Consider the following 27,789-nt stretch of genomic DNA (forward strand, 5'->3'; position numbering starts at 1 on the left):
CTGCCCCCTGTGGGCTAGTGTGGTGGGCAGAGCTGACCTGCTTTTAGTCTCAGCCGTTCTTTGTTCCTGTTTTAAGGACAGCATATTGTGAGCAGCATAGCATATTGGTGTTATTTTTCCCAATCTGACAAACTTTGTCTTTTATTTGGAGTATTTCATGTACTTGCTTGTAAAGATTCTGTCTGAAATCCTTATCTTGAAAAGGTGAATTTTAAATGGAGGTATAATTCATATACATTGAAATGCACACATGTGGTACATACAGCTTACTCAGTAGGACAGATGCTTACATCAAGTGACCCACCCATCCATCACAACACAGACCATTTCCGTCAGGGGTCCCAGGCGCTGGGCTGGCGGGGGCCTGCTCCTCTCCTCTGCAGTCTGAGCCTTACGGTCCCAGCTGCCAGCCGCTCCAGTTCCTTCAGACAGAAACTTTTCACTCCACTGAGTTTTCTTGTTCCCATTTGTAAAACCAAGGAAAGAGCTTTATAGACTGTGTTGTGAGATTCCCTCTGCATTTATACTCTGCGATCCTCTCTCTTGAAACCAGTCACCTCTTTGAAATAGGCAGTGAGCATCAAAGAAAAGTTGGCATAGGCTGAAGAGGACAAAATGCCATCATTTTCTTGCATTGGAAGGTAATTTAAGTGTGCACAGAGACGGATTTTTTAAAAGAAACCTTTTTCTTAAAGAAGAAATACTTGATATGGTAGTCAGTCCTTTAGAGATGGTATGTCTTTGTATTTTGGACCAATTATATAGCTCCTCAAATTAGTATGCCAATTGTGTGATATTTAAAATCTTTTCCTTAGCTCATTTGTTTTTTGACACTACGTTAAGTTCAGTGGAGGGAAGTCTCATTCACACCCCACGTAATTCATAATTTGGGATCATTATTGTAATGGCTGGGCTACCATTCACCTCCTCCAGCCAGGAAAATGAAGCTTTTCCAGACAAATGCATATTATAAGCCGGGCTAAGTCATTGATGGCGTGATCCTACTTCCTACAAGAATAAAGGCTTTTCAGGGACCACAGTGTATCTGTGTCTGTCTCATCTCCTCTTACCACCAGACTGCTTCCAAGGAGCTTAGAAGTGATGAACTCCCAGCCCCCTTCAGCTCAGAATTTGAGTTCTTGCCCATATGCTAAGCTGCCTTGTTAATTTCCTTGTGCAAACTGGAAAGGAATAGCATTTTGTCTGAAAATTTATTGTTCTTCCTTGACGCTTTACTAACCTCCCCTCCCACTGCCACGCAAACACACTCTCCAGGGTTTCGTTAATATTTCCTTTTGTGTTATAATTACTATTTACTACCCAGCCATCCTGAGGTTTCCTTCACTTCAGATGCATTCCATTGGGTCTGGACAAGGTTGCAACCTCTGGAGGTGCTGGGGTTGTGTAGGCACGGTTCTGTTTTCTCCAGCATCCCTGCCCCGGAGCATCTCACACAGGCAAACCTGCATGTTCTCCTGGGAGGAGCCCCAGATGCGCACTGAAAGTTATGTGTTATGGTTGACACTGAGTTTGGCACTGCTAGCCTGTCTGTGATGCTAGGCTACTAAAAATTGGTTTTATTTATTCTTTGTTTGAATTTGGACATTCATACCCAATAATTTAATATTTTCAAAATGACACCTTTGGTCTTTGTCAGGAGTGAGGGTGGAGTCTGCCAGCCTGCAATTTGCTTCTCTCCTCTCTCGCACTCCTGCTGTCTCCTCATTAGCTCATAATTGTTTTCCTAACCTCTGGTGTGGTCTCACTCTCAGCCCTTTGTGACCCCCCCAAGGTACTTAGAGGAGGCTGTGCTCTCTCTAGGAATTAAATATGTCATCTCCATTTGAGGAGTTGCTGAACCCATGGTGCTATATTTTGGCAAAATAAATACCATTTTCAAAGAATTTAAAACCCATTTATATTTCCTTTATTAGGAGATACAATGTTTTATGAAGCATGTAACTATCCACTGATGCTCACCTTGTAAGAAGTGGCTGCTGCTAGTCTGAACATGTGACAGTTCATTTCTACGTATTTGCGCTTGTGTGGACCCTACCCTGGGGGTGTTTTTGTTCATTGAGACTTCCTGTGTTGAGGAGCAGATGATGACCTTGCACATGGCTTCGTGCCTCCATGGTCCCGAGTCTGAAAGGTCCCTGGGGTGCTCTCCCTGCATCAAAGCAAACCGAAAGGATCTCCGGACTCCGGTCTCTTTCCTGCCTCTGCTTCTTTTTGTTTGCTTTCAGTTCTTGTTCAGTGGGTCTCTGTGCTGCGACACGGACTGGCTTTGAGGGCTGCCTCTCCAGTGACAGCAGCTTCAGTAGCCATGCCTTTCCTGGCCTTAATCTAAGACATGCCTGGATTCTGGCTCAGAATTTTTTGGCTGTGTCGGTAGTTCTTCTACCTGCTGTGGACGAACAGAATCAGGGTCTCGAGTTCTTTTTAAATCGCTTGTGTTGAGGTGTAATTTACATTTTATAAATGCAGCCCTTTTGAGTGATTGGCTTGAAGAAGTTTGAAAGTACATGCAGCATCTCATCACACCACAGTCCTGAGTTTGAACCGGATTTCATCATCCCAGAGTTCCTTGTGCCGGCCCCGTGACGCTTATACATATGTTGGCTCTTCACAGGACAGAAGCTGAAGTCAAAGAGGGTGAACATGAGCCCTGCTTTTCCCCTTTGGCCTCCGCTGTGAGCCTCCTCTAAGCTATGGGCTCCTGCTGTTTTATTTCCCTCTTTCTCCCCATCACTGTCATCGGATGCTGACACGTCCAGCCAGTAAAGGGTAATCGTTGTAACGAGGAGGGGTATTCCCAGCAGCTGTCACTTCTCACTCGGGATGCAAGAGCCTGCCTTTCTCTCATTCATTTTCTCTTTCCTCCGTATGTGGAACTATTAAGTCGTACCCAGTTCTTTCAGGCCCTGGGAGTGGTGTCACCATGTCTGGCTGCAGGGGAGAGAGCAAATAGAGATTTCAGTGGGAGGGTAAGAAGGGACAGTGGCTGTGCCCTGCACGTTCCCTCCTGACCAGCTCCTTTGCTGTCCCTTCACTCCCTCTGGTCTCTACTTGTGGCCCCAGCAGGAATTATACTATCCTGGCCCTGCTGCGCTTTGTCTGTCTTCAAGTCTTGCCTGCAGAGATCTCTGCCTGGAATGCATGCTTCCTCCTCTGTCCCAGGGGACCTGTGATCAGCCTCCAGTCCCCAGTGCAGAAGCCACTGGTGTCAGTTCATCCTGGCATCCTGTGCTTCAGGCTTTTGTCCCCCAGAGTCCTCAGCAGAAGACTCCAGTGGTTATGCACCCACAGTGAGGAGGTGTGTTGGCAATTGCCGTCTGCACGTCTGGCTTCTCCGGCAGACCAAAGCTCTTGGCCCATGAGCATTTGGCCTGGCATGCTGGGGCGCCAACACCTTAAGAACAAATGAATATGGGAACTGGAGGTCAGAAAGTCACTCTGAAAATGCACCTGCCACTGGCGTCCAAGGAGATGTAGACACCTGGTGCCCGTCGCTCATCTTTGCTGGATGCCTCGGAGCTGGCTGAGCAGCTCCAGTTCGTTGGTGGCCGAATGCGCCCAGGCAAGGCTCCTGACCTGACTGCTTTGGTGTGAGAAACCCTTTGGCTGTTAAAAAGGTGTTAATCATTTGAGAAACTCACTAACTGAACTTCATAGTGAGGAAGTGTGCCTCCTGTTGATAGATAATAAAACAGAGTGGAATAATTTGAATTTTTTTTAATGGATGTGATTATGAATGATTTCCCTATTTACTCCTATAAAAGGCTAAATGGATGATGATTAGTGAGTTCCATTTTCTGTTTTTCCTAAGGTGATTTCTTAATCTTCCAAACAAATACCTGTGATACATGGAAGAAAAAGAAAAACCTATTAAAAGTTACTTAAAATCTTTAAGAAGCTGTTTAAAGCTTTAGAACTGATCAATTTTTCTGTCCTTTTATTATGATATGACACAGGAGAGGAAACATCCTAGACACCCTTTCTGCTGTCCCCTGTTAACCTGGGGTCAAAATTGCTGCATCCATTTCCCATCACCATTTTGGACTACTGCCCTTGTCATTAAGAGGAATGATGAATGTTTAGATTTAAAAAATATTTATGCTTTTCCATCTTTTGGTATTTGCTCCAAAAATACAGTATTCTTAATGCATCTAAATCTTTCTAACTCCCATTACTTACTATTGTTCTGCCATTTGATGACTAAAGAATTTTTTTTTAACCTCCTCTATCCTTAAATCCTTCATCCAGTAATCTCCTGGCTATACTGTGGGTTTTTTATAACCTGTAATGAATTAATTGGGGAGTGATTGTTACACACTGCAATTAGGAAGATAATATATGAAGCCATTTCCAGCTACAAGTGTCTATGTTCTCTACCACACTCGGGCTCCAGCAGTGTCTGGTTACTTCAGTATAAATATTTCCTATTTTATTTCTGTTAAGCAAAGACATCTGGTTCAGGTCCACTCACTCGTTGTCATATCAAGACTTTAAATCTAATCGTAGTGTAGAAGGCCCTCCTCCGAGTTGGGCCTCTGAGCAATAATGGGACTGGGTGGGAGCCATCTCCTGGGGTCCAGCAGTTTCTCCTCAGGAGCCCAGAGGGAAACACGATTCTGCACCCATGCCTCTTGCGGGGCAGCGTTCTGTCCAGCAACACCAGACTGCCTTCCTGGGATGAGGAGGCAGAGACCATATATTATTTCCATGGCAGAGGTCAGAGAGAATGCACACAAATTAGTATCTCAACAAAATACCAGTTGGCCATGTTTTTCAGTGAGTTTCCATGAGGAATTCCAGGTTCCAGGGATGGAACTCAAACAGGACCTTAGGGTCTCTGCAGAGTACATCCATCCCCAGGGATGCTCCATGGCCCCTCCTGCCACACCACGTGGGTACACAGGGTCTCATAGAGCTGAGACCGAGGGAAGGGGAGTGCTCGACGGGGTTGCTTCTGAGGAAGAGGGTTGATCAGAGGCAGTCTGTCTCCTGAAGGCTTGGGGAGTTGGGAGTCTTGGGTGGCTGACCTGGGAGGCATTATGACTCCCTTAGCCCAGCTGGGATGGGAGACCTGGAATCCTCTGCTCCTTGATTCCTGGTTTCTTCATTGTCCTCTCTTCCAGTCTCTGTGTTTTAGACCATTGTGTGCCCCAAACCTGATTCTTACCCCTTCAACCCTCTTCAGGATGGAGAAGCCTTAGGCCTGGACTTTGGGGAAGGATTAGGGGAAACAAAGGGGTGTGAGAGCCCTTCTTACTTACCCCTGGGCCTTCTTTGCTGTGTTTGCAGGTTATTGGTTTGTACAACAGTCAGCATGCTCTCATGGACCAGTAAAAACCAATCGCCACCAACCAAAAGATTGTACTCACACATTGGACCCCTCTCTGTGCCAGGCAATATTCTAGGAGGTGCATCAGTGGGGCTGGGGACGCACATGAAGCCGAGGGTCTGTTGTAGTCAGGGAAGGAGACAGTGGAGAACCGTGTTATCCATCAGTGAGGGATAAGCGGCTGCAAACATCAGCTGCTGTTTATTATTGTTAGATCATTTTACTTAAGAAAGGACCTCCTGACCTTAAAGTAGGTGGGCTCCAATCACATAGTAAGGAAATACGGTCTAAATTTTAAAAACTTTGGACTTGTTACAAAATTATTTCTTTCTCTTATTTTATCACAACCCATTGGACACAGTGTGGTAGATCATCCCAGGTATTTAGGACTCAGGACTTCACAACTGTCTCCACCAGAGGCCTCCTTTCTTTTTCCGGAATTTCACCTCTGGATACTATGCCTTTCTTTTTTTTAAAGCCTTTGGGGTTTTATTCATACATGCCTTCATTTAACAAATGTTTCCCAGCACCAACTCGAGACAGGTATAAAAAGTGGTGGGGATGTGGAAAGATAGTAGAGTTGGGGTTTGGGGAGACTCCAGTGAGTGAGGGGACACAAGAGGACCCCAGTGAGAAGCCCGTAGGGCTGCTCAGCCCTGGGATGTGCGGAGGTTGGAGGAACTTGCTTTGCGGATCCAGGAACCAGGTCTGGAGAGAATGCACCTGGTCTCCACAATGTAATAATGGTCTGGTTCAATGCATACCCATATTTGCTCCCCACAGTGGGTCTTCAAAGTTGGGTAGCCTTCTCTTTAGTCCCTATGACATCTTTCCCATTATTTTCTTTAAAAAAATAACACTAAAACACATTAGCCTAGAGACTTGAAGCCAGCTTGCCATTATTTTACAGGTCACCTGTGAATTGATAAAGAAGCAAAGAAACTTTATATTTGCAATTTGCGCTTACATGAACACACGGGCTGGATATCCATATGATAAACCTTTTAAAGGTCATCTGAAAAATGTAATAATTGACTGTTTTGCAGAAATCATGAAAGATAATGAATATTCCTTACATACAAATTTTTTTAAAAGCCCTGCTAATCTTATATAAATGGGGACCTGTGGCTTGGGAAATAATTTACTGTGGTTCATGAAGAGTGCCATCTTGTAAGCATTTTAGATGGATGTGAAATGATGACCAAAAAATGGGTGCTGGTGATGATAATCAGGTGTTGGTGGTGATTAAGAGACTGATATCAAAGATGCCCGTAAACTTAAGATATATTCATGAAATGTGAGGGGCAAAATTATGTCTAAATTAATATTCATATACTATGATAGTAATTGGAATGCATAGTTAAATAAATGAAGTATAATAATAAACACTTGGCTTTTATCTATATCCATAAAAGTATTTATATTTGAAGTGGCCAAAATGTAAAATTCTCTCTTTGGGATGATGAGGAACTGTTTCACATCTATGGTCACCTGACTCTTTGGGACATACCAGTTCCATACAGCTGGGTGAGGGGAGTGGATGTGGCAAGTGTTGATGGTGGGCTCCAGAAAGCTCCAGAAGGGTCTGGAAGGTGAAGAAAGATGGTCCCCTTGTGCTTAGAGCACTAGGACTTCGTGCTGTGCCTGCACTAGATTCACACTACGCTTGCCAAAGTAGTAAGAGTTCTCAGAAGGTGGATTTGCAATTCTCCAAGCAGTTTATGAAGCATCAAGTTTTCAGGTGAATGCTGAGAAGTTCTGTGATGTTTAGAGCATCAAATAAAGATGGGCCATTGCTTTAGAAGTTTTCTCCTGGCATTGAGTGGGTCCCAGAAATTCACACTGGGCTTAGTCCATTTTGCCCCTGGCAGTGGGGGAGGGTGGAGGTAGGCGCTTGGACCCATCCTGGGGATACATGTGTTGGATATTGGTTCCTGGACCTGTTAGGATGAATTGTGGCCCTGGGTTCCCTGAGAAATCTGAGGTGCTCTTCTAGAATTCTTCCAGAAACCAATCAAGGGTTAACCCTGGGTGAGAGTGGGGGGTTTCTTGGGTGTGACGGCATCCAAGGAGACTCTTTCCCAAGAAACTCTGCCCCTCCTCCCCTCTTCCTCAGGTGTCCTGTGGGGTTTGGGATTGCAGCTCAGTATTTACAGGGTTGCTCTGATGAAATGCACGTAGCACTATATAGCCAGGAACTTGTATCATTCAGGGTTATCTATGAAAAGTAGAAACAAAATAATTTTGTTACTGGTCATTAAAGAGATAAATGACTCTAGTTATAAATACAAATCTTGAAAACAAATGGGGAGTCTTGTCCTGAGCTTGCTTTTTCATAGCTTTAGTTTTTTTACGCTGTTGTCTATAAATTCTAGACTGTCCAAGATCCAGAGCTAAATTATTTAATTTTCTCTGATGATCATGTCATTTCCCTTTTCTCACAAATGTAATTATTTTCCTGGGTTTGCTTTTGTGTTTCAAGGTTTTCTCCAATTCATTCTATCATCCTTTACAAATGTAAAGTGAAAGTTAGCAGGTTTTCTCTTTTGATGGTGGCAATTGTAAGTGTGGATGGAAAATTCTTTCCAAATTCTATTTAACTTGGTAACCAGTTAGCTGCCATCAAGAGCCTTGGGTTTATCTTTCTAACATGCCCAGGCACCTTGTGAAACCTTCAAATGACAAACTTTTTATAAATTGGAAGCTGGCCCCTTTGTCCTTTTCAGTTAAGTATTACACTGTTTACTGTGTCACTTGTGACCTTTTCTCTATCCTTTAGTCAGTGTTGGAAGTAGGCACTGTCTTCCTCTGGAGCAAAATAGCATTGTTTTCCAGATGGGGAACAGGGATCTCCCTCCCGTGTCTGTGTTAAGCATACCTGTCAGAAGTTATTAAAAGCTATTGGGTGAGTGCTGTTCATGTGCACAGCGGATACCTCGACAGTGTTTTTTGATTTGCTCTGGTTTTATGTCTTCCTGTGAACTCTTGTTGTGGTTGAAATAAGCCTGTGCTTTCTGTGACTGCTTCGGAAAGTAACAGAGATTGTGGCATTTTCCAAATAACTCACAATTTATTTTAACTGTAACTAGGAAAGGAAACGTGGGAGGTACATTTTATTTCCTTAAATGTTACACCATAAAAGCAATTTAAAGCCAGGTTTTGGGAGAATGCTATTGAAATGAATTTATGTTGTCTTTCCTGGGATTCGGATTTGTTAACTGAAGGGGACGGAGAGTCCTGTGTCCACCAAGCAGTCAATGCCTGTGCTCTCTCAGTGCTCTAACCCACTAGTACAGGGGTAAAGAAAAATGTTGGTATTTGGAAGGTGTCTTCCAGAGAGGTTCAGCGACTTTGCTGAGCAATCCTCCTTGGAATTGAACACATCTTTCAGTTAATCAGTGCGTTTGGTTGAATGATTGAGTGAGTGAGGGAATCACGCAGAGGGAGGGCTTCTTGCCTTTGAGGGCCGGCCGGGCACTGTGTGGTTTTCCCCTTTATTAGTTCAGCCTGCGATTACCCAGCACTAGTCCGCCCTGTGCCCACGGCTCTCTCCCTGGAGATGGGTGCCCACAGGGGGGAGGTGGCCTGGGCATGAGAGGAGGTGGCCTTTGAACAAAGCCAGTTCCAGCTCGCGGGGCTCACGGGCTAGCTTGGCTGGGTGCAGGAGAAGCCTGTGAAGGGACCACGGTGGGCCAGGTGGCGTATAGGAGCAGTGCCCTGTGCGTGTGCAGAAGCGGGGTCCCCGACCGCAGCTCCCCCTCCCGTGGTGTGCCTGCTCTGGGTGCTGACACGGAGAGAGAACAGCAAGGCCAGAGCCGTGCTGTTGAGTTCACACACATCCAGGCGACCAGGCTTCTGCGTAGGTGGTCACAGCACAGCGCTCTTGAGTCTGAGCTTGGCTGTCCGCGTGCTCCGGACGTCATACTCTTCCTTCTCCAGCAGCCACTGAGAACTATAAAAAACACCCAGTGTAGTAATCTTACAATTCATTCTACAGATGTTTGCTGACCCTTCCCGTAGGCCGGGTGCTGGGTGCAGGGTGGTGGGTACAGTCACGAATACGCAGTGGCTCTAACCTCAGTGACAGTCTGTCGTCTCAGCACCATGGGTTTTAATGCCCAGCACTAATTCCCTGGGCCCTGCCAGGGAGTAACTGTCAGGTCAGGGTGGTCGGTGACCGTGTGTGTGGTCCTGAAGGGCGTGCGTGTTCTGCCTGGCTGGGGGCAGGGTGTTCGGGGAAAGTTCTTGGGGGAGGACAACTTTGTTTGCAGAGTTTGAACTTCCAGGCTCCCGTTTTCAGGGCCCTGTGGTACAGTGGTTTATGACAGTGAGAATGCCATTAAGCAGAACAAATATTTTTTTACTAATAAACAAATGCATTTGCACAAGGGAGGGAGAAGGGTAGGGAAGCCCTGTGTCGCGGGTGGGACTGTCCTCCCAGATCCCTATGTTGAAGCCTCACCTCAGTAGCTTGCAGTGTGGTTGTATTTGGCGATAAGCCTTTTTAAACAGGAAGTAAAGGCTAAGTGAGGCCATCGGGGTGGTCCTGATCCAGTTTTCCTCCTCCGAGGAGATGAGCCCACAGACGCACGGGACAGAGGAGAGACCGCGTGAGGGGGTGGCGAGGAGGCGGCCATCCACCGGCCACAGGGAGAAGGCCAGGAGGAGCCCATCCTGCAGACACCTGGATCTCGGGCACCTCCACCCCGCAGCCACGTGGCCCGTGGTGTTGAGGCGTCCCTAGCAGGCTTACCCAGGCCACAGCAGAACCCAGAGAGTCGCCTGCACTTGGGTCTGACTTCCCGGCCTCCCTTGTCCCCCTCCTCAGCCTGCCTGGGCTGCTGACGGTGAAGGCAGTCTTCAGGGAAGCTGGCTGGAGCTTGGTCCATCTTCCTTCCTCCCCATCCTGGTGGCTCACCTCCTGCTGTTTCCTGGGGTCTCAGGTCCGCCTGCTTTAGCCCCTGGACGTCCCTCCCGCTCCTGTCCTGGGTACGTGGAGCCCCTCCCTGGCCTGGCCCAGCCCCTCCTCTCTGGCTTCCTGTGACCCATGCACCCACTTCATTTCCTTCCTTTCCTCTGTTCTTGCCACCTCCCCACTGCTTCCTGCTGCCTTCGTAGGGGACCTCAGGACAACTGAGGATTGAGACCCCGGAATCTGAGATAATAGGAGAGAAACGCCATTCAGGGGCGCAGGCCTGTTGGGGAGGAGCACCTGGGCCCAGAGGCTCAGCGCAGATGGTGCCCAGTGCTGGCGTCCAGACACCTGGCAGTCGTCTTCCCAACCAGCTTTTCCTGTGGAGGGGAAGAGGCTGAGCTGCAGAAACATCTTTAACTACCTGACCCAAAACTTTTCTTTATTTTGGCAACATTTATAAAATTTCCACATTCTGTGTCTCCGATTACATTTTTCAGAAGCTGTTCATTTGGATATTCATGTTTTAAATCTACTGATCTACGTAGTAAATGTTTGCTGAGACACAAATTGGAGACGCAACCATAGAAAAGTATGAAAAGGTGTTTGGGGACATTTTGGGACAATGGCCATTGTTGGGGACGTTAGGATGGCCGTTCCTTTCTGGTTTCCTTGGATTTCCACCTTGGTGGATCGTACTACATCTTGCTTAATTAAAGCATGGTATTGATAGTGGCTCGCTTCAGGCGAGATGTAGCTGTCCCAGTGAACCAGACAGTGACATGGGAACCATTATTACAATGACTGATTTCATACCTCCCTTTGGAGACAGTGTGAGGCACCGTGCTATTTCCACAGTGTTGGTCTGTTGCTACTAGAAACACCTTGTGGGTCAGTCACATGTTACAGCTCAACTCAAGTGACACAGAGCAACTGAGTCACTGAGTAATGAGCAGTCCTGTGCCTATTTTAATGCTAAGTGTCATTTTATATTTAGGGGCAGGTAATTTTTTTTTATAGATTTTTTTGTGGTGAAATATACATATATAACATTCACATTTAAGCCATTTTAAAGTGAGCATGTAGCACATTCACACAATGTTGTACAGCCATCATCTCTGTCTAGTTCCAGAACTTTCCCACCACCTCAGAAGGAAACCTGTACCCATTACAGTCACCTCTCCATCGCCCCCATCCCTCAGCCCTGATGACCACTCATCTGTTTTCTGTTCTTATGAATTTGTCTCTTTTGGATATAAGTGACAGCAGAAAATATGTGACGTTTTGTGTCTGGCTTCTTTTAGCATATTTCCAAGGTTCATCCTTATTGTAACATGTATCCTTCTGTTTATGGCAGAATCATGTTACATTGTATGGATGGAACACATTTTGTGTGTCCATTCATCAGTTGCTGGACACTTGAGTTGTTCCACTTTTTGACTTGTGAATAGTGCCTGTGTGAACATTCTGTTACAAGTTTTACTTTGAACACCTGTTTGTAGTTTTTGGGTATAGACCTAGAATTGAAATGCTGGGCCATGTGGTGATTCTCATCAACTTACTGAGGAGTAGACCTTCTCTTTCATTTTTTTTCTGTATGGAATCCTGAGTTACACATGAAGGTTGGTCTGAAAAGGGTGCCCCTCTCGCCCACTTTTTAATAGTGAGCCTTTCTGTAGGGCAGATGCAGGCTATCTTTTCTGTTTTCAGATATCTAGGATCTTCTCCGAGAGTCAAGACCCATGGAATCAAAGCTTGTGCTATGTTTAGGGACATGAGGAGAACACTTCGGCTTGGAGTCGTGGGATGGCAATTCAATCTTGAGTCGTTAGAAATCACAATAGGTAAACACCTTTTCCAGGAGAACATCATGTCAAAATAAGGCATTCCTAATCAATGGCAGCAAAATCGGTATTGATTTACTGTCTTCTGGGAGAAACAGAGAGCTCACTACCAGATGAGCCTGAAGGTTCAGGGACCAACTTCGGGATAAAATGAGCAGACCGAGGCATACTGCTGAGTTGTCTCAGCCAGATCTCACTGCCCTCCTTGACTTTAAAGCCTTTCAAATTACATAAATCAGGTTGGACCCCCTCTCTGCTTTTTACTTCCACTTCTCGGTCTGTACCCAAACACTAAAAACAGGTGTTCAAAGAAAAACGTGTACAAGAATTTCAGCTATTCACAAAAGTCCAAAAGTAGAAACAACCCACTGTCCGTCAACTGATGAATGGACACACCAAGTGTGTTCCATCCAGGGGAATGTCATTCCACCATAAAATGGAAGGAAAAAGTGGCACACGCCACAAGTGTGGACGAACCTTGAAAGTATACGGGAAGACGCCAGACACAAAAATTAGCGTATTTCCAAGGTTCATCCTTATTGTATGACACCTATTTTATGCTGTCAGTTGTATGATATGTCCAAAACAGGCAGGTCCATAGAAGCAGGAAACAGAAACCAGGGACGTTTCCCCAAAGGCCCTTTCTTTGCCCCGCCCTGTTCTGCCACTTCTGCCTGTCCCCACGCCCGTGCCTGTCGCCTCGGTGGTTTGAGCCAGAGCATGGGGGGCCCTCGGGAGATGCCAGGCTGGAGGGGGCAGAGAGGCCTGGGGACCCGCCACCCCTTCTGCATCTTCCGTCTGCGGGACCCCTTCTTCACCCATTTCTATTCTAAGCGGCGCTGCTCTGGGAGGCGTCGGACCGTACGTAAAGCGCAGTGTGATGTATTGTATTCTCTGGTCGCTTTTTTCAACACTGCTTTGCTGTGGCTCAAGCCCTGAAGATGCTTTTGATCCGGGCCATTTTCCTGTCTATCGACTTCTGAATTTCAAGTGGCTTTTAGAAAACCGCCATCGTTTGGAAGTCATGCTTTGCTCCTGGAAGCTGTCTAGACACATAACCAATTTTCACCAATTTGGCGGCTATGGAGGCCTGTTTAAACGATTGCTCCCTGGCCCTCTGAGCCTCCTTAGGTATGGCGCCCTGCCCATAAAAGCAAAAAATAAAAAGTCCAATAATTTAATTCAGGTTTGCTCTTGCCTAGATTACGGTAATACCCTTATTTAGCATGACTGGATTCCTGGATTCCTGGATTCCAGGAGGTTAAGGAGAGCAGAGTGCCCCAGGGAAGAAGGCTGATTCTCGGATGTGCGCTGCTTAGCTAATTTGCTCCTTGTCTTCCTCTTTATCCTTTTTGCTGCACGTCACGGGCTTACTGTTTAGCCCCAGATCGGAGATCGGGGTGGGGGTGGGTGCCTGCACTCTGCTGAGTGTCGTAGCTCCGACCTCACTCCCTGAGTCATGGTGGCCCCAACCTGGCCCTTTGTCACCTTTTAGTTCATTCTGCCCTTGACCACACTCCCTGCTGGTCTCCCATGTGCCCAGCCTTGGGGAACCAGGTGCAGGCTTCGGGCCCTTGTTCCAGTAGCATGTCTTAGCACTGAGAGAGGAGGTAGACGGGAGCAGAGTCGGGGCTCCCCTGAGCCCTGCTTCCCTACTGTTTACACGCTTGGGCACCTAGAAACCGGTCATTGCTGTATACAGAGCAGCTGGAGGCCAGTGTGGACCCATGGCCCAGGTCTGGCCAGGCAGACCCAAGAGCTGAGGGCCTCTGCCGGCCAATGGGGACCAATTTGCGACAGAACCACACTGTGGGAAAGTTCTTGCTCACCTGGTGATTCTCAGTCAGGGTCAGTTCGGAATCTCAGGGGTATCATTTGAATGTGACGGTGCTGTGTGTGTGTGTGTGTGTGTGTGTGTGTGTGTGTGTGTCAGGGTCAGTTCGGAATCTCAGGGGTATCATTTGAATGTGACGGTGGTGTGTGTGTGTGTGTGTGTGTGTGTGTGTGTGTGTGTGTGCGCGCATGTGTGCACGCGCAATCTCTGTGCAGGGCTCTATGCCTGACGTGGAGTGGCAGGAGCCTAAACACAGACCTACCTAGTGAAAACATCTCTGTCCTGAGAAACGCAATGAGAGCCTCTACCCAGTGTCGATATTCTCCAAGGAAGGCCTCACAAATTGTTTGTTTTTCATTGTGGTAAAAGTCACATAATGTAGCAATTACTATCTAAACTGTTTCTAAGCGCAGTTCATAGCGTTAACTGGATCCACATTGTGAAACCGCTCTAGGACTTCCTTATCTTGCAAAACCCGACCTTGGTCCCCATTAAATAGCATCTCCCACTCTGCCTGGCCTCTCCAGCCCCTGGCAACTGTAGTTCTATGTTTTCCCTCTTGAGTTTGACTGCTTTAGACACCTTACATGAGTGGAATTATACAGTGTTTGTCCTTTTGTGACTGGTTTATTTCACTGAGCATAATGTTCGTCTCTGTTGTAACATGTCAGAATTTCTTTTTTAAGATTGAATTACATTCCATTGTACGGACATACCACATTTCTCTTATCTCTTCATCCGTTGCTGGATATTTGGGTTGTTTCCACCTCATGGCTATGGTGAATAATTCTCAGTGAACAAGGGTGTGCCCATACTCTTTGATACGGTATTTGTATTTTTAATTTTTTGAGGAGGATGTTTTCCTTGGTGGCTATCACATTTACCACTTCCATCAGCAGTACACAAGGGTTACAGTTTCTCCATGTCTTTGCCAATACTTCTTATTTTCTAATTTATTTGGGTAATTGCCACTGTAATGGGTATGAGATGACACCTCATTGTTCTTTCGATTTGCCCTCATGCTGTGTGGTATTGGCCACCTTTTCGTATGTTTTTTGGCCATAAAATTTTGATTTTTAAATATAAGAGCTTGCACTGGATTCTTTGGAGAGTCTTAGTAAGTTTGTGCCTTTTTCATTAATTTTTTGGTTTGGAGTTTGTGATATTTAAACATGAAACTACTCAAAGGAATGTTTTCCTCTAACTGCTAAATCGTCATTTTAGATTGAATGAACCATAGCGTTGGTGGTAGACATGGGGAATGCTATTTTAAAGGGCAGAGTCTGCTTAAAGGAAACTTGATGACAAAGAATGGAGGTGTTGTGGATTTAAGATACATAAGATGTATGTAGGTAGTCTTTATTTAGTAGGACACGCAGAATAGAAGCAATCATCACCATCATTTTTTTGTTTGTTATTCTTGATTCCTAAAACGTGCCCGGCAGGGCAGCTCAGGGAGTCGCAGCCTTGAATCTCTCCAAGGTTGCTGTGTGTTTCTCTGGCTGCAGAAAGCCTCGTGTCCAGCCATCTGCCCTGTTTCATCCACTTGTGCCCTGAAAGGCACCTGTTGGCTGAACTGGTCTCGCTATATATACTTCCTGTATCAGAATGTTCTAGTCCTTCTGAGGCTGTTTGGCTATGCCCCAAGTCTTTCAAAGATGAAACACTTATATCTGAAAGGAGAATTTGTGGGCCATCTATGTTTTAGCTCAAAATCTCCAAATGGAATCATTTTAATATGCGTTTTCTCGAGAAATATGTAAATTAATAATCGTTTCATACATTATTCAAGGAAAACTTATTTTGTATCACCGATAGTTCTTGTAATTTTCTATAAAGATATGCTAATGGATTTAATTAAAGTAATTATACTGAATAATGTAACTTGAACTTTACCCTAAAATAGTGTCTATTAATCACCATCAGTAGTAATAGTTTTAGCCAGAGAGACACTTAAAACATTACACTGATACTGGATAGAAAGTGCATTTTTTTGTTTTGTTTTACAGTTTGGATTAAGTTGGCATTCTCATAAGATGCATGACAATTCAATTTGCTTAGAGAAGAGTATAAAATTTGTTTAATTTCTTGAACCTGTACTATTTGAGCAATTAAAACTTGTAGCTTTTTCTGCCATTTTATATTCCTTTTTATGCATTTCATTTTTTCCCTCCAAGACTTTGTTCTCAATGAGTTTCTTGTCCTTTGATTCGTTTCTGGCCTCACTTCCTTCCTCAGAGTTGTCACCACATACCATGAGTTCTTCGTTGCTTGGATATTAAGCTACAAAGATTATTTTCAGACAGACACTTGGTAACTTGCCTGTCTTTTAAGAAAAAGAGAAACGTCTTTACTGCCAGCCATCATTCCCCTCATTTTGTTTCTGGTAACTTTCTGTGGTTTGCTGGTGTGCATTTGTGGCTCAGTGGCAGGGAGCCTGTTGTATTTGGTGGTAAATTCCATCTTACCTAAAGCCTTCTTGTGGCTGAGTGGGCAGGAGCCTGTCGGTGTCAGTGTGCACGTGGCAACTGCTCTGCGGCCCAAATGCATTTAGAATTGGACCTGGCCACCCTCAGATGGACAGATGAAAGCTTCTCCAAGTTCAAAAAGAAAGCAAGCTAGGATGTAAAATGCCATTATGTAGATTTAGCTGGCTTTCAAGTCAAATCTGAAGAAATGACTCTCTTAGCAAATATTGATTTGATAAGTTCAATTATGACTTAAAAAACAGAAGGTGAATAAACAATGCCAAAAACAGTGATTCCATCTAAATTCCTGTACTGTGCAGTTCTCTGTTCCTGCCCATGCCATCCGGTGTGGTCCCTGGGGTGTGTGGTCCACCCTGTAGCCCTGGGAGGGATGGAGGAAGTGATCCCCCCCTACTCAGCTCTCCCTCTGGGCACACCCCACAGGCCTCGTGCCCCTGCCCCCTGCCACACCCGCAGAGAGTTCATTCCGGACATCTCCCCGTCTGCAGGGAACCTCACTACAGCCTGGGAAGTGCTGTGGGACATGGGGCTGCTGACATCCTGGTGTCCTGGCCTCTCACCCACCATTCCAAAGACCCTCATGCATTCTGAGCAAGATTTTGTTTAAAATAAAGCACTGAATTATAAAAATCAATAAAAATAAGACAAAACCAGAACAAAACATTAAGCCTTCAAATGCTCTCCATTACTGCCGTCCTCACGGCCTCCGTTATTTGGTGATTCAGTATTTGCGACTTTATGTCAGACTTTATAAATGGAAGGACTCACTGAATGCAGAGTCCGGTTTGAGGGTTTTGCATATTACGGACTTTTTCTGTGTCAGCGTTTGCTCAGATCCTTACACACTTCCGCCTCCACCCCCGGGGGTCTGCTCAGCACCCGCCATGTGTTCTGATCGCACTGTGCGCATGTCGCAGTCAGTGTCCTGCCCTCCTGCCAGCAGCCCCGGGACGCAGGCTCTGTTCTTACCCACAGAACCACTGATGGGAAATGCCATCTTCTGAGGTCACATAGCGGGGGGTGGAGGGGACCTTGGATGCAGACAGCCTGGCCCCAGAGCCTGTGCCCTTGTCCCATTGGGAGCGTTGCCTCCTGTGGGTCATGCTGGTGTAGGTCCTCTTAGTTCTGGGAGCACCCAGGACTTAGCTTGGGGGGTGTCTTCTGCAGAGCAGCTTCCAGCCAGCGTCGTCCCTCCCCCTGCAGGAGTGCCCCGCTGTGTCTCTGCACCGCAGGCAGCTCTTGAAGCAGCTGCCACTCCACTTGACGGAGACGTGACTTTAGTGAAGCAGCTTAACTCCACCGAGGAAATGACATCTTTTGCTGCCTGCATGAGCAGAAACCAAAACACTTGAGATTCTCGACAAATAACCAATACTGGGAATGGGCAAAGCTTAGCTGCGGTCCTTCCTGGCAGCGGCCGATGGAACGTGCGCCTTCAGGAAGCGGGGAGCCTGCGGCCAGGCGCACAGCAGAGGGCCCTCTGCCTCTTCTGGCTCATCACACTGGAGGGAGGCGGTTGCTTCTCTCAGCTGAGGATGGCAGTTTCTGTGGGCTGAACGCAAAGAGGTCAAGTGTCTGAGAATTAAGAGGTGGTTTTATATACAGCCCTGTTCGTCTGCAAGGCATGGCTCCACTGTGCCCAGGAGCCTGTGCCCAGCCCAAGAGAAAGCAGAGGGCAGGAGCAGGACTGGCTGCACCCCCAGGGCCCTAGTCTGGGGGGTACAGACCTACCGACCCTTTGGTCACAGCCCCTCAGAGGAATATCTGTAGATACCTAACCCAGAATCCATGCATCTTGAAGAAAGTGCCGTCTCAGCTAAGGGCAGGCTTCACAGGGTTGACTCAGTGTTTAGTGGCAGGGGCCGGGGTGGTGGTGGTGGGGAAGCGGTGAGCCAGGAGAGGGGGCCACATGCACAAGCCTGTGGGCGGGCAAACAGGGCCTGGTGCCTGAGGGAAACTGGCAGAGGCACCGGGTGGTAGGGGAATCCTGCAGTGGGGGGCGAGGCCTCTCAGGGGCCTGGGTAGCGGGGCCTGGATCCCGAGAGCCGGCCATGCTCCCCGAGAATCTCAGATTTGTGTCTTAGGGAAGCTGCTCTGTTTGCTTAGCCACGGCGGGAGGTGAGCCTGGAGGGTGTGGCAGTGATGGTGGAGGAGAGAAGGCGGCCCCAAGAGGTCCTAGAAACTGTAGGAATGGAGAAGGCAGGAGAACCTGTGGGTGTTTGATTGTGAGCCTCCCCCAAGCTTTGTGGCTGGTCAGAGTGGGTTGGGAGGAAGAGGAAGCCTCCGACCTGAGGCTGTGCCCTGAGCTGAGGAGCACAGGGAGGGAAGGTGGCCGTCTCATCTGCGGGACAGCTGCGAGCGGGTGCGCAGTGGCCACTAGAGGTGGGTGTGAAGCTCAGGAGAAAGGTGAGCCTGGGAGTCCGGAGCTGGCAGAAAGCCAGGTCCATACGGGGTCTGTGGTAGAAGGACAGATGTCTAGAATGTGACTCCCGGGACACCCACTTTAAGGGAGTGGTGGGTGCCCAGGAAGGCAGTGGCCCTGGGCACGAGAGCAGCAGTGCCATGGGGGGATGGTCAGCAAGGAAGAGGCCTGAAGTCACTGTGGCCTTGGCAAGAGTAGACACACGTTGGGTATGGAAGCCAGGCTGCAGGTTGCAGAGGAGGGAGTGTGCTGGGCGGCATGGGAGGTGCCCCAGCCGGGGCACTGGACTGTGCAGGATGGGGCTGGGCTGGGGCTTTGAGGTGGGTTGAGGGGAGAGACTGGCGTGGGCTCAGATGTGGCAGGGGGCCGCCAGCAGGGCGAGGCCTGAGCTGCCTTGGAGAGAGAGCAGGGATGGAGAAGGCAGAAGGCCTTGGGGACCAGGGTGCATGCAAGCCCCTGCCTGTGGGTGTCGCTGTGACACCGGGGAGGAAGAGCCTGTGGTGGTGCTGGCCTGCACCCAGTCTGCCTGGTTAGAATAGCGCTTGGCAGCCCCAGGGCAGTGGGTGGAAGGTGGACTGCGAAGACGTTGTGTTGGTTGCTGTCTGCTTCGTCCCTGTGAGATGCAATTCATCAGGCTGCCGCAGGCACATGCCGGTGTGCGGGGCACAGGGTGCGGGTCAGGGCCAGTGTGCGCCTCACCCTCGGGACCATCACACACTAAAGGAGATGCTTCAGGGCCCCAGCGGTCAGCCTGTGCAAATGCTTGTTAGCAAAGGTCACGACAAATATTTTTTAGTTTTTCAAAGTGACTCCGAGGTAGTTGAAGCAGAAATTTTGAAACCAAAATGGAATTGTTTCTGTATAATGGTCTTTTCCAAAGTTGTGCCGCAAAGCAGACATCTGGAGTCCCTTATCTGGCACGCATTGATGGATAGGCGAGAAAAAAGAGTCGCTAATTCTGCCGAGCAGGGCGCTCTGCCTTCCTCTGCTTCATCGTCTTGACTGTGAAGCCCTGAACTTTGTGGTGACGCATGTGGTCAGTTTCACTGTCACCTTGGAAGTAGAGACACAAATCCGAGCAGCCTGAATCTGGACAAATGACTTCGTTCTGTGCATCTGTGAAAGGGTCTGATGATCAGCCTCTCACGCGGTTGTCCTGAGGACTCTGTGTTCAGTAGAGTCAAAGATCTAGAAAAATGTCCTGCATGTACAGAATATTCATGCCAGTCATTTGCATTTCCCTGGTGACTAATGATGCTGAGAATCTTTTCAAGTGCAGACTAAGAAACTTGAACTCATTGAGAAAAGACTTGAATCTGATTACTTAACTCTGGCACCGCAGTTGAGGGTTCAGGACCAGCATTCTCCCTGGCATTTTCCATGCCTGTTTATCTAGGTAATGTATCTATTTGTAGTTTGCATGCAGTCCTATAGTAAAGTTCCACCCACCCCGTACATTCCTCTACCCCCAGTGTAGACAAGCCCTCCCCTTGACAACCACCAAGGTGTTCTCTATCCCTAAAGCTTTATCTTTTCCAGAATGTTCTAAAATGGAATCATGCAGTAAGTAGCCTTTTGAATTTGTTTACTTGTCACGGTGCATTTGAGATTCAATCACATGTGTAACAGGCGTAACTTGTTTGGTGTTTTAGATTATTACTGAGTAGTGTTCCATTGTATGGATTCACAATTGGGAGACATTTGAGTTGTTTCTAGTTTTGACGATCACAGATAAGGCTGCTATGAAATTCTCATACAGAGTTTCCTGTAAATTTCCATTTCACTTGGCTCATGGCTTAGGAGTGGTGCCATTCCCTGGCCATATGTGGAGTGCATGCCTGACTCTACAAGAAGCTTCAAAGTTGCTCAAGGTTGCTTTGCATTCAGACCAGCAAATGCAATCGGCCTGGTATTGTCAGGTTGTTTTTGTCTTTTGGGATTTTTTTTTTTTTTTGCAATTCTAATAGATGTTGTGTTATCTCATTGTGGATTTAATTTGCGTTTCCCTGGTGACTAATGATGCTGAGAATCTTTTCAAGTGCTTATTTGCCATCCATGTATCTTTTTTGGAAAATTGTCTCTTCAGAGTTTGGCCTAAATTTGTAGGAAGACTGTTTTCTTACTATTGAGTTGCAGGAGTTCTTTGTATATGCTGGATACAAGTCTTGGTCAGATACATGATTTGAGGCTGTTTTCTCTTAGTGTGTGGCTCATCTTTTGTTGTCATACAGTGCCTTTTAAAGAGCAGAAGTTTATATTTTGATCAAGTACAATTTATCAACTTTTTTCTTTTATAGATTGTGCATTTGGTGTTATAGCTAAGAAAGGTTTGCTTAGCCCCAAATCACAGGTATCTTATAGAAGTTTGATAGTTCTAAGTTTTACATTTAAGATCCATGATCCATTTAAAGGTACTTTTTGTACAGGGTGTGAGGAGGTATTGAATGAATTTCGTTTGGTGGCGGAGTGTGAGGGGTCTGTGTTCCTCTGCTGTCAATCAGTTGACCATATATATTCAGGGTATTATATTTAAGTGGGCTTGTGCTGTTAAGAGCAAAATTCAACTGAGTGGATTTAAAGATCTAATTGGCTTATTCAACAATTCATGAATTGGGCAGCACCCCTTATAACATGCAGAAAGGAGCTCCTGGGAGCTGTACTACATGGAAGCCTTGTATAGGCAGAAGAGAGGTGGACGAGGAAAGTGGACCAACTCATCTTCCTTTGGGGGACGGAAGGGTCTGTCAGGCCGATTTCCTCCTGTTGACCAGGAAGTTCCAGATGAATATTCCACTACTGGGAGAGGTTGGTTCGCTAGACTTGGAGCTAGCAGGAGTGACTCCAGTTTTGGCCTGCTATTTCTTCTTTTTATAGTGCCTGTTTGCTTTTGGGACACAATGCTAATAATCATTATGTAATATGTGTGCTATTTTCCAATGTTTAAAGTGTTATCTGTTCTCCTTTCAATTTGGTTCTAGCTTTAGTGCAACCCCTGGATGTATTTGGCGTGAGTGTTGTCTTCCCAATCCATTTTGCCGGGGGTAGAGCCCAGCCTGGTACAAGGAGTGACATAGAGTCACAGGCACACGGGGACGGGCCATGCTCAGAACACTTAAAATCCAAGAGGGTATAAGTGAAGAGGCTGAGGCTCTGGCTTCCCACTGAGCTGAATTTTAATTCCAGTCAGTTCAAGACTAGCTGTGTGATCAGGGGCAAAGTAATTAACATCTCCATTGTCAGGTCCTTGCCTGGGAGCACAGCTAAGCCCCTGTAGGAGATCTTTTGGAATTAAAGATAAAATATACAAGGGTCCTAGCATAGCACATAGCATGTATTGAGTCTATCTTTATTACTATCACCCTATTTTTCAAGAGTGGGGGTTTTCTGGAAGATGCATACTATGAATACAAGAGATAAAGTTCCTAGAGAAAAAATGATTCCTAATTAAGGGATACACAGATACACAGAAAACAGTTTTGGAATGGAACAAAGACAACCATTTTAACTGTTGGATGTGACGGAGATGTAGTGATTTGAATGGTAAAGGGGTCTGCCAAGGGCACAGTTCTTCATTTGCTGTGGTTTCATTCGGGTTAAGGAGAAAATCACATGAAAGCTGAACGCAGTATAGGTGTTAGGTTAGCAGGAAATGTTGGCTTCTGTTAATATTACTGTTATTAATGTGTCAGGGTAACTGTGTAACAAATGACCATCGTTTGTGGACTGGAGGTTATTTTCTTTGTCTTGTATTCATTGTGTTTAGACATCAGCCCCTCACATAGAAAGCGATCTTTCTCTTGGTATGTCTGTGGTTCTTCATGGTAATCCTGAATTTGTATTAACCTTTGCCAAACTGCATTAGCCTCAATGTTCTCCTTTGCTCTTGGTTTGCAGGGGGCGGCACTGAAATACTTGCCAACGATTGTCAACGATGTGAAACTGGTGTTTGATCCCAAGGAGCTCAGGTAAGGAAGCACCTAAGGGGAAGGCGGCCCCCATGCCTTGCTTGGCCTACATTCCAGTGTGTTTCGTTTCTGGGAGGCTTGGGGTTCTGTCTCATGTCGGGAGAGGTCAGAGTGCCCTGGATCATTCTGGAACACATGCTAGTGGTGGTGTCCATGACACTTCGCTAATTGTGACTTTCTGTGGAAAAGACATCATCTGTCAAAGTCACAATCTTTACCAGATTGTTTCTAGCCCAATGGGTATGCAATACAAGTTTGGTATTTAGCATTCTTTAGGGTTTGCATGTCTATATACAGTCTTGGGGTTTGGAATTTTGTTTTGTTTTGACACAGTAGTTGCACTGTTTGCAGCACTCCTCTTCCTCACAGCGCAGGTGACTTCTCTGCAGGAGCTCCTGACTGAGGTGTGGGCCTCAGGCAAGTGGTCAGAAGCTGTCGTTAGGATAATAGTCAAAGAAGCCACATCTCAGGGAAGCTTTCAGACTGAGGACTGAGGCTGAAACCTAATGCTTCCTTTTTCTAGAGTTTCCCACCCCCACCGTCCATGCTCCACCTCAGGGTGTGATCTGTAGGTGTCCCCAAGGGCTGAGAAGAGACATCCTTTGGGAGCAGGTGGGCTGTAGCCTTTTAAATGCCCGGTGCCTGCAGCTTCTCTGCTGCTCGTTCTGGTTTTGATTTAACTTTTGACACAGTAAACTACCTGCAGGTGATGGCACCATTTTTAGCCACTAGAAAAGCTCACCTAAATATTAGTAAAGGGCCTTCTGTCCCTCGGGCTGTTAAGCTGAATAAAAAATGTTCATCCTTCCTGTACTATAGGTCACTCGTGCCCTGAAAGTGACGGGCCAGGGCCTTTTCGGGAGGGTCTCCCCCTCGCGACTCATCATGTCTCTGATGTGCCTGAGGATTTATGTCCCGCTTGGACACATTTATTTTCCACTCCCAGGCACAGGTAATGCCGTCTACAGCTTCTCAGGCCCTAAACGAGAAGAGGGGGAGAGGAGAAGCCAGCGGGCCCAGAGGCAGCACGGCAGCTCTCCTGGGCTCTGCAGGGCCCTGTCCTGCAGCAGGGATGGTCCTCGAAACTGCAGTGGCGACAGTCCTGGGAACTTGTTAGAAAATGCTGCATCTTGGGTTCCTCCCCAGATCTCTGAATTAGAAATGGAGGGTGGGGCCCAGCTCTTTGGCTGTAGCGAACCCTCCAGGGGCCTCCAGTGACATTTGAGAGCCTCAAGTGTGGGGAAGCAGAGGCACAGGGCAGCTGTGGTCGGGTGGGCCATGGCCATACTCTGGGCAAGGGGATCAGGTCCTCACCTGTTAGAGCAGCAGCACCCACTTCCAGAGTTGGTGCTCACGCCCTGTGCCTGCAGATGCCCTTCCTCAGGGCTGATCTGGTCTGCTCTCTGTCCCATGGCTTCTTATGCTTGCATGTGTGCATCTTCAACACTGTGTCTACTGATTAAAAAAGAAAAGACACTGAAAATCATGTATGCATTTTTTCCATTTAGTTAACTGATTCATGTTTTGGTGAATCAGAAGGGATCACGGAGGAGAGTAACTCAAATTTAATCCACAATCCAAAAATAACTAGAAGGATCTGGATCCTTCTACTTGTCTTTTGCACACACATTCACACTCACACATACCCCTAAAATATTCAACATACACATACTTCTACTTCACATACACTCACATACACATACCCCTAAAATATTCAACAACATTGACTTCCTTATTTTGCAACATGTCTGTCTGTACATAAGACATTTTGTTTTCTCATGGCAGGAGGCAGTCTTCTGTATCATAATTTTGAATAACTTCATGGTGTTCCAGCCCATCATTTGTTCTAATAGCCACAATGAACAATGATACCAATTTGGTGCTTTCTTCACACAAAATAGGCTTTAGCTCTTTCCTTGTATTATTCAGTTAATCTTTACAACAATGGTAAGAGGTAGGTCCTGTTAAAAGCCCACTTTTATGCTAAGTAACTTGTCCATGATAAATTAGCTGGTGAATATGAGTGCTTCGAGGCCAGCCCTGGGCTTTTTGGTCACAGAAAATAAGTCTCTGTGCGACACTGATAGGTGCTACGTTGTGTTCAGCTTTTTATTATTAATAAAGTATGCTAGGATAAAGTTTTCTGTAGCTCAGTTGTAGTATCTTGTCCTTAAAATGTCATTAGGATAAACAAAGAAGTGAAATTATTATATCTTACATTTTCTTAAAGGATTTTAAATAGATTTTACCCAGTTGCCCTCCAAAGGTCAAACCAACCCAACCTTCCTTCTACACTTGTGTATATTGGCGTCTGTCTTCTCAAACTTTGCCAATACTTGATATTATTATTTTATAGACCTTTGCCAATATGATGGATGGAAAAGCATCACCCTTTCAATTTGCATTTCTTGGTTTCTAACAAGTGCTCTCTTAAGACTCTAGGTCTACCGGCCATGTGTAAAAGTAAATTTTAAAAAGCATTTCTAGTGTAATACAATTTATGTCCTGTAAAGTTCGCCAGTTTTAGAATGTTCAAATACATGGGTTTCGGAATTTTAATGAGTTGTGGGACCATGCCCCAAATCCAGTCTTAGGACAGTTTCATCACCCCAGGGATCCCTTGTGCCCATAAACAGTCACTTCCTGTTCTCCGGGTTCTCCCCAGCCCCAGGCAACCACTGATTTACACCACAGATGAGCCTTTTCTGGGCATTAGATATGAATGGAATCATACAATATGTGACCGTTTGTGACTGGCTTCTTTAACTCAGCATAATGTTTTTAGGGTTATCAGGACTGTAGCATGTGTCAGAATTTCATAACTTTTTACAGATGAATTGTGTGGATAGACTATAGTTTGCTTATCCATTCATCCCATGGTGGACTTCTGTGTGTTTTCACCTTTTCAGTTATTATGCATAATGTTGCTGTGATTCATATATGAGGTTTTGTGTGTCTGTATTTTCATTTCTCCTGCGTGTACACATAGGAGTATAGGAATGTTGGGTTATAGGGTAACTATGTTGATGTTTTGAGGAAATGCCAAACAGTGTTGCAAAGTGACGGTTCCCCCTTTCATTCCACTGGTACGGTGTGAGGATTCCAGTTTCTTCAGATCCTAGCCAACAACTTGTTATTGTCTACCCTTTGGATTATAGTCATTTAGTGGGTGTGGAGTAAAAAATGACAGCTTACAGCATCTTTTTTTTTGCATGAGATTTTGGCCCATATTATGTCATGGGCGTTATCCAGCATTCTGGTGGCATTTAATGACCATGTCATGGCCTTGTGTCTCAGGACTAACTTGCAACATATTGGGTCATTTTGCTGTATGTCCCTAAACTCTTTCACTTCTGTTTTTCATTATAGCAAAATGTTTACTGATTTCATCCTCAATGTTCCCGTGGGTTTGCTGACCATTCAGAAGCTGTATTGCTTGATTGAAATCATTCACAGTGACCTCTTCACACAGCATGGTGAGTGGAACCCCAGGAATCAGTAAATTGTCACATTATTCATTGTCTGTAGACTTGCCCCTTCTGAGTTCTCTCCTCCTTACTGAAGGGAGTGAAGGTTGCAACCAATTAAAACAACTCCATTACAAGATGGGAAGATTTAGCTCTTACAAGAGAATGGTAATTGACATATAGTGTAGGTAATAGATCATTGAAAAATGACAGGCAAAACCTCCTAGCTTGTAATTGAGGTGTACACCAAAGCCCCAGGGTAATCAGCATACATTGTAGCCTTTAAGATATGTGATTGTCTATCCTGGGGAGGCAATCACTTGCTTCCATTGAGATGATTGCAAAGAGAAATTTCCAGTTTTCTTTAAATTTAGGAATAATGGCTCTGTCTTATCCTGAACTTTGCATTCGTTGACAGGGTTTCTTTAAACTCCACTCAAAGTAATAAGAATTTTAATGATTCCTCAACTCATTTATGCTGAGGAACACCTTGTATTTCCTCACGTTATCTCCCTACCCTTATTAATCATTTTCTTTCTATTTGGACAGATTGAATTAATATTTTACACTTGTCAAGCAGTTTTATTGAAAGCTTAAAACCTTTGCATAGTTCCACAACCTTCCTCATTTATTGGAGGCCGATGCCAAGACTGTTGAGTGACATTCTGACTGAGGCATAGATTTATTCTACGCCGTTTGTGGCCAGACGTGTGGCTGTTCCGTTCATTTCCTTTGTCCTTGTGGGTAGTGGTGTTCCAAGCACGGAGCAGCCTGGGCCTGAGAGGTCCCTGTCGAGTTACTGGCTGGAATGAGAATTCAGTGTGTCTGTTTACTCCTTCGTACCTTTTGGGCTATGGGACCCTTTGTTTTCCTGCTGGTTTAAATCTTATTTCTTGATGTAATTTTATAAAATGCACTGGAACCTACACTTAGAGCTAAGACTTATATTAAGAGAAAATGTTAAGACTTCATTTGGGTAGGAGTGTTTTGGGAAAAAGCATTAAACCAAGAAGCGAGTGGCTTTGTGGAGCCCCTCTGAGCAGATCTGTCTCTGGGCCAGAAGCCCATTTCTCTCTTTCATTGAGAAAGTCAACTCTTGTCGTTGTTCGGGAGCAAAGTGCCTGAATCTCCTTTAAGCCAGGAATCCCCACTGCCCGTGCTTCAGGCTCCCGCTGGAGGACTGGCTCTCCAACTACTCATTCTCCAGGTGTCTTCTGAATCCTGGGGACACTGCAGGGCTCAGAGAAGGCGTGATGATGGTGGTGATGGTGGAGACACTGCTTCATTGTTTCCTTCCATACTGATGAAACTTTATACCAGAGTATAAATGAAAGGTTTATATCTGGGTCTTACTGGGTGGGTTACTGATACTGATCTTCCCAACCATCAAGTCCCAAGACATATACACATACCACCACTGCCACCATCACACCACCACCAGCGCTTTCCCTAGTGCATAGTGACTGTCAGCAGACGGGTTGTTCTTGGCTGCTATTGACTATTGATATA

At 46.1% G+C, this 27,789-nt stretch overlaps 1 protein-coding gene across 5 annotated transcripts in view; it reads left to right on the plus strand.

The window, feature by feature from the left end:
• The window catches only part of DOCK1 (dedicator of cytokinesis 1), a 480,397-nt gene that overhangs the window by 149,562 nt on the left and 303,046 nt on the right, over positions 1-27,789 (plus strand). For all 5 annotated transcript variants that reach the window (XM_057506476.1, XM_036899031.2, XM_057506478.1 and 2 more), the window contains exons 24-25: positions 22,743-22,813; positions 26,183-26,289. In XM_057506476.1, the coding sequence (XP_057362459.1) occupies positions 22,743-22,813; positions 26,183-26,289 (178 nt within the window). The remainder of the gene's footprint in view (positions 1-22,742; positions 22,814-26,182; positions 26,290-27,789) is intronic.

Source organism: Manis pentadactyla, chromosome 8 (genome assembly GCF_030020395.1).
Source record: "Manis pentadactyla isolate mManPen7 chromosome 8, mManPen7.hap1, whole genome shotgun sequence".
Lineage (NCBI taxonomy): Eukaryota > Metazoa > Chordata > Mammalia > Pholidota > Manidae > Manis > Manis pentadactyla.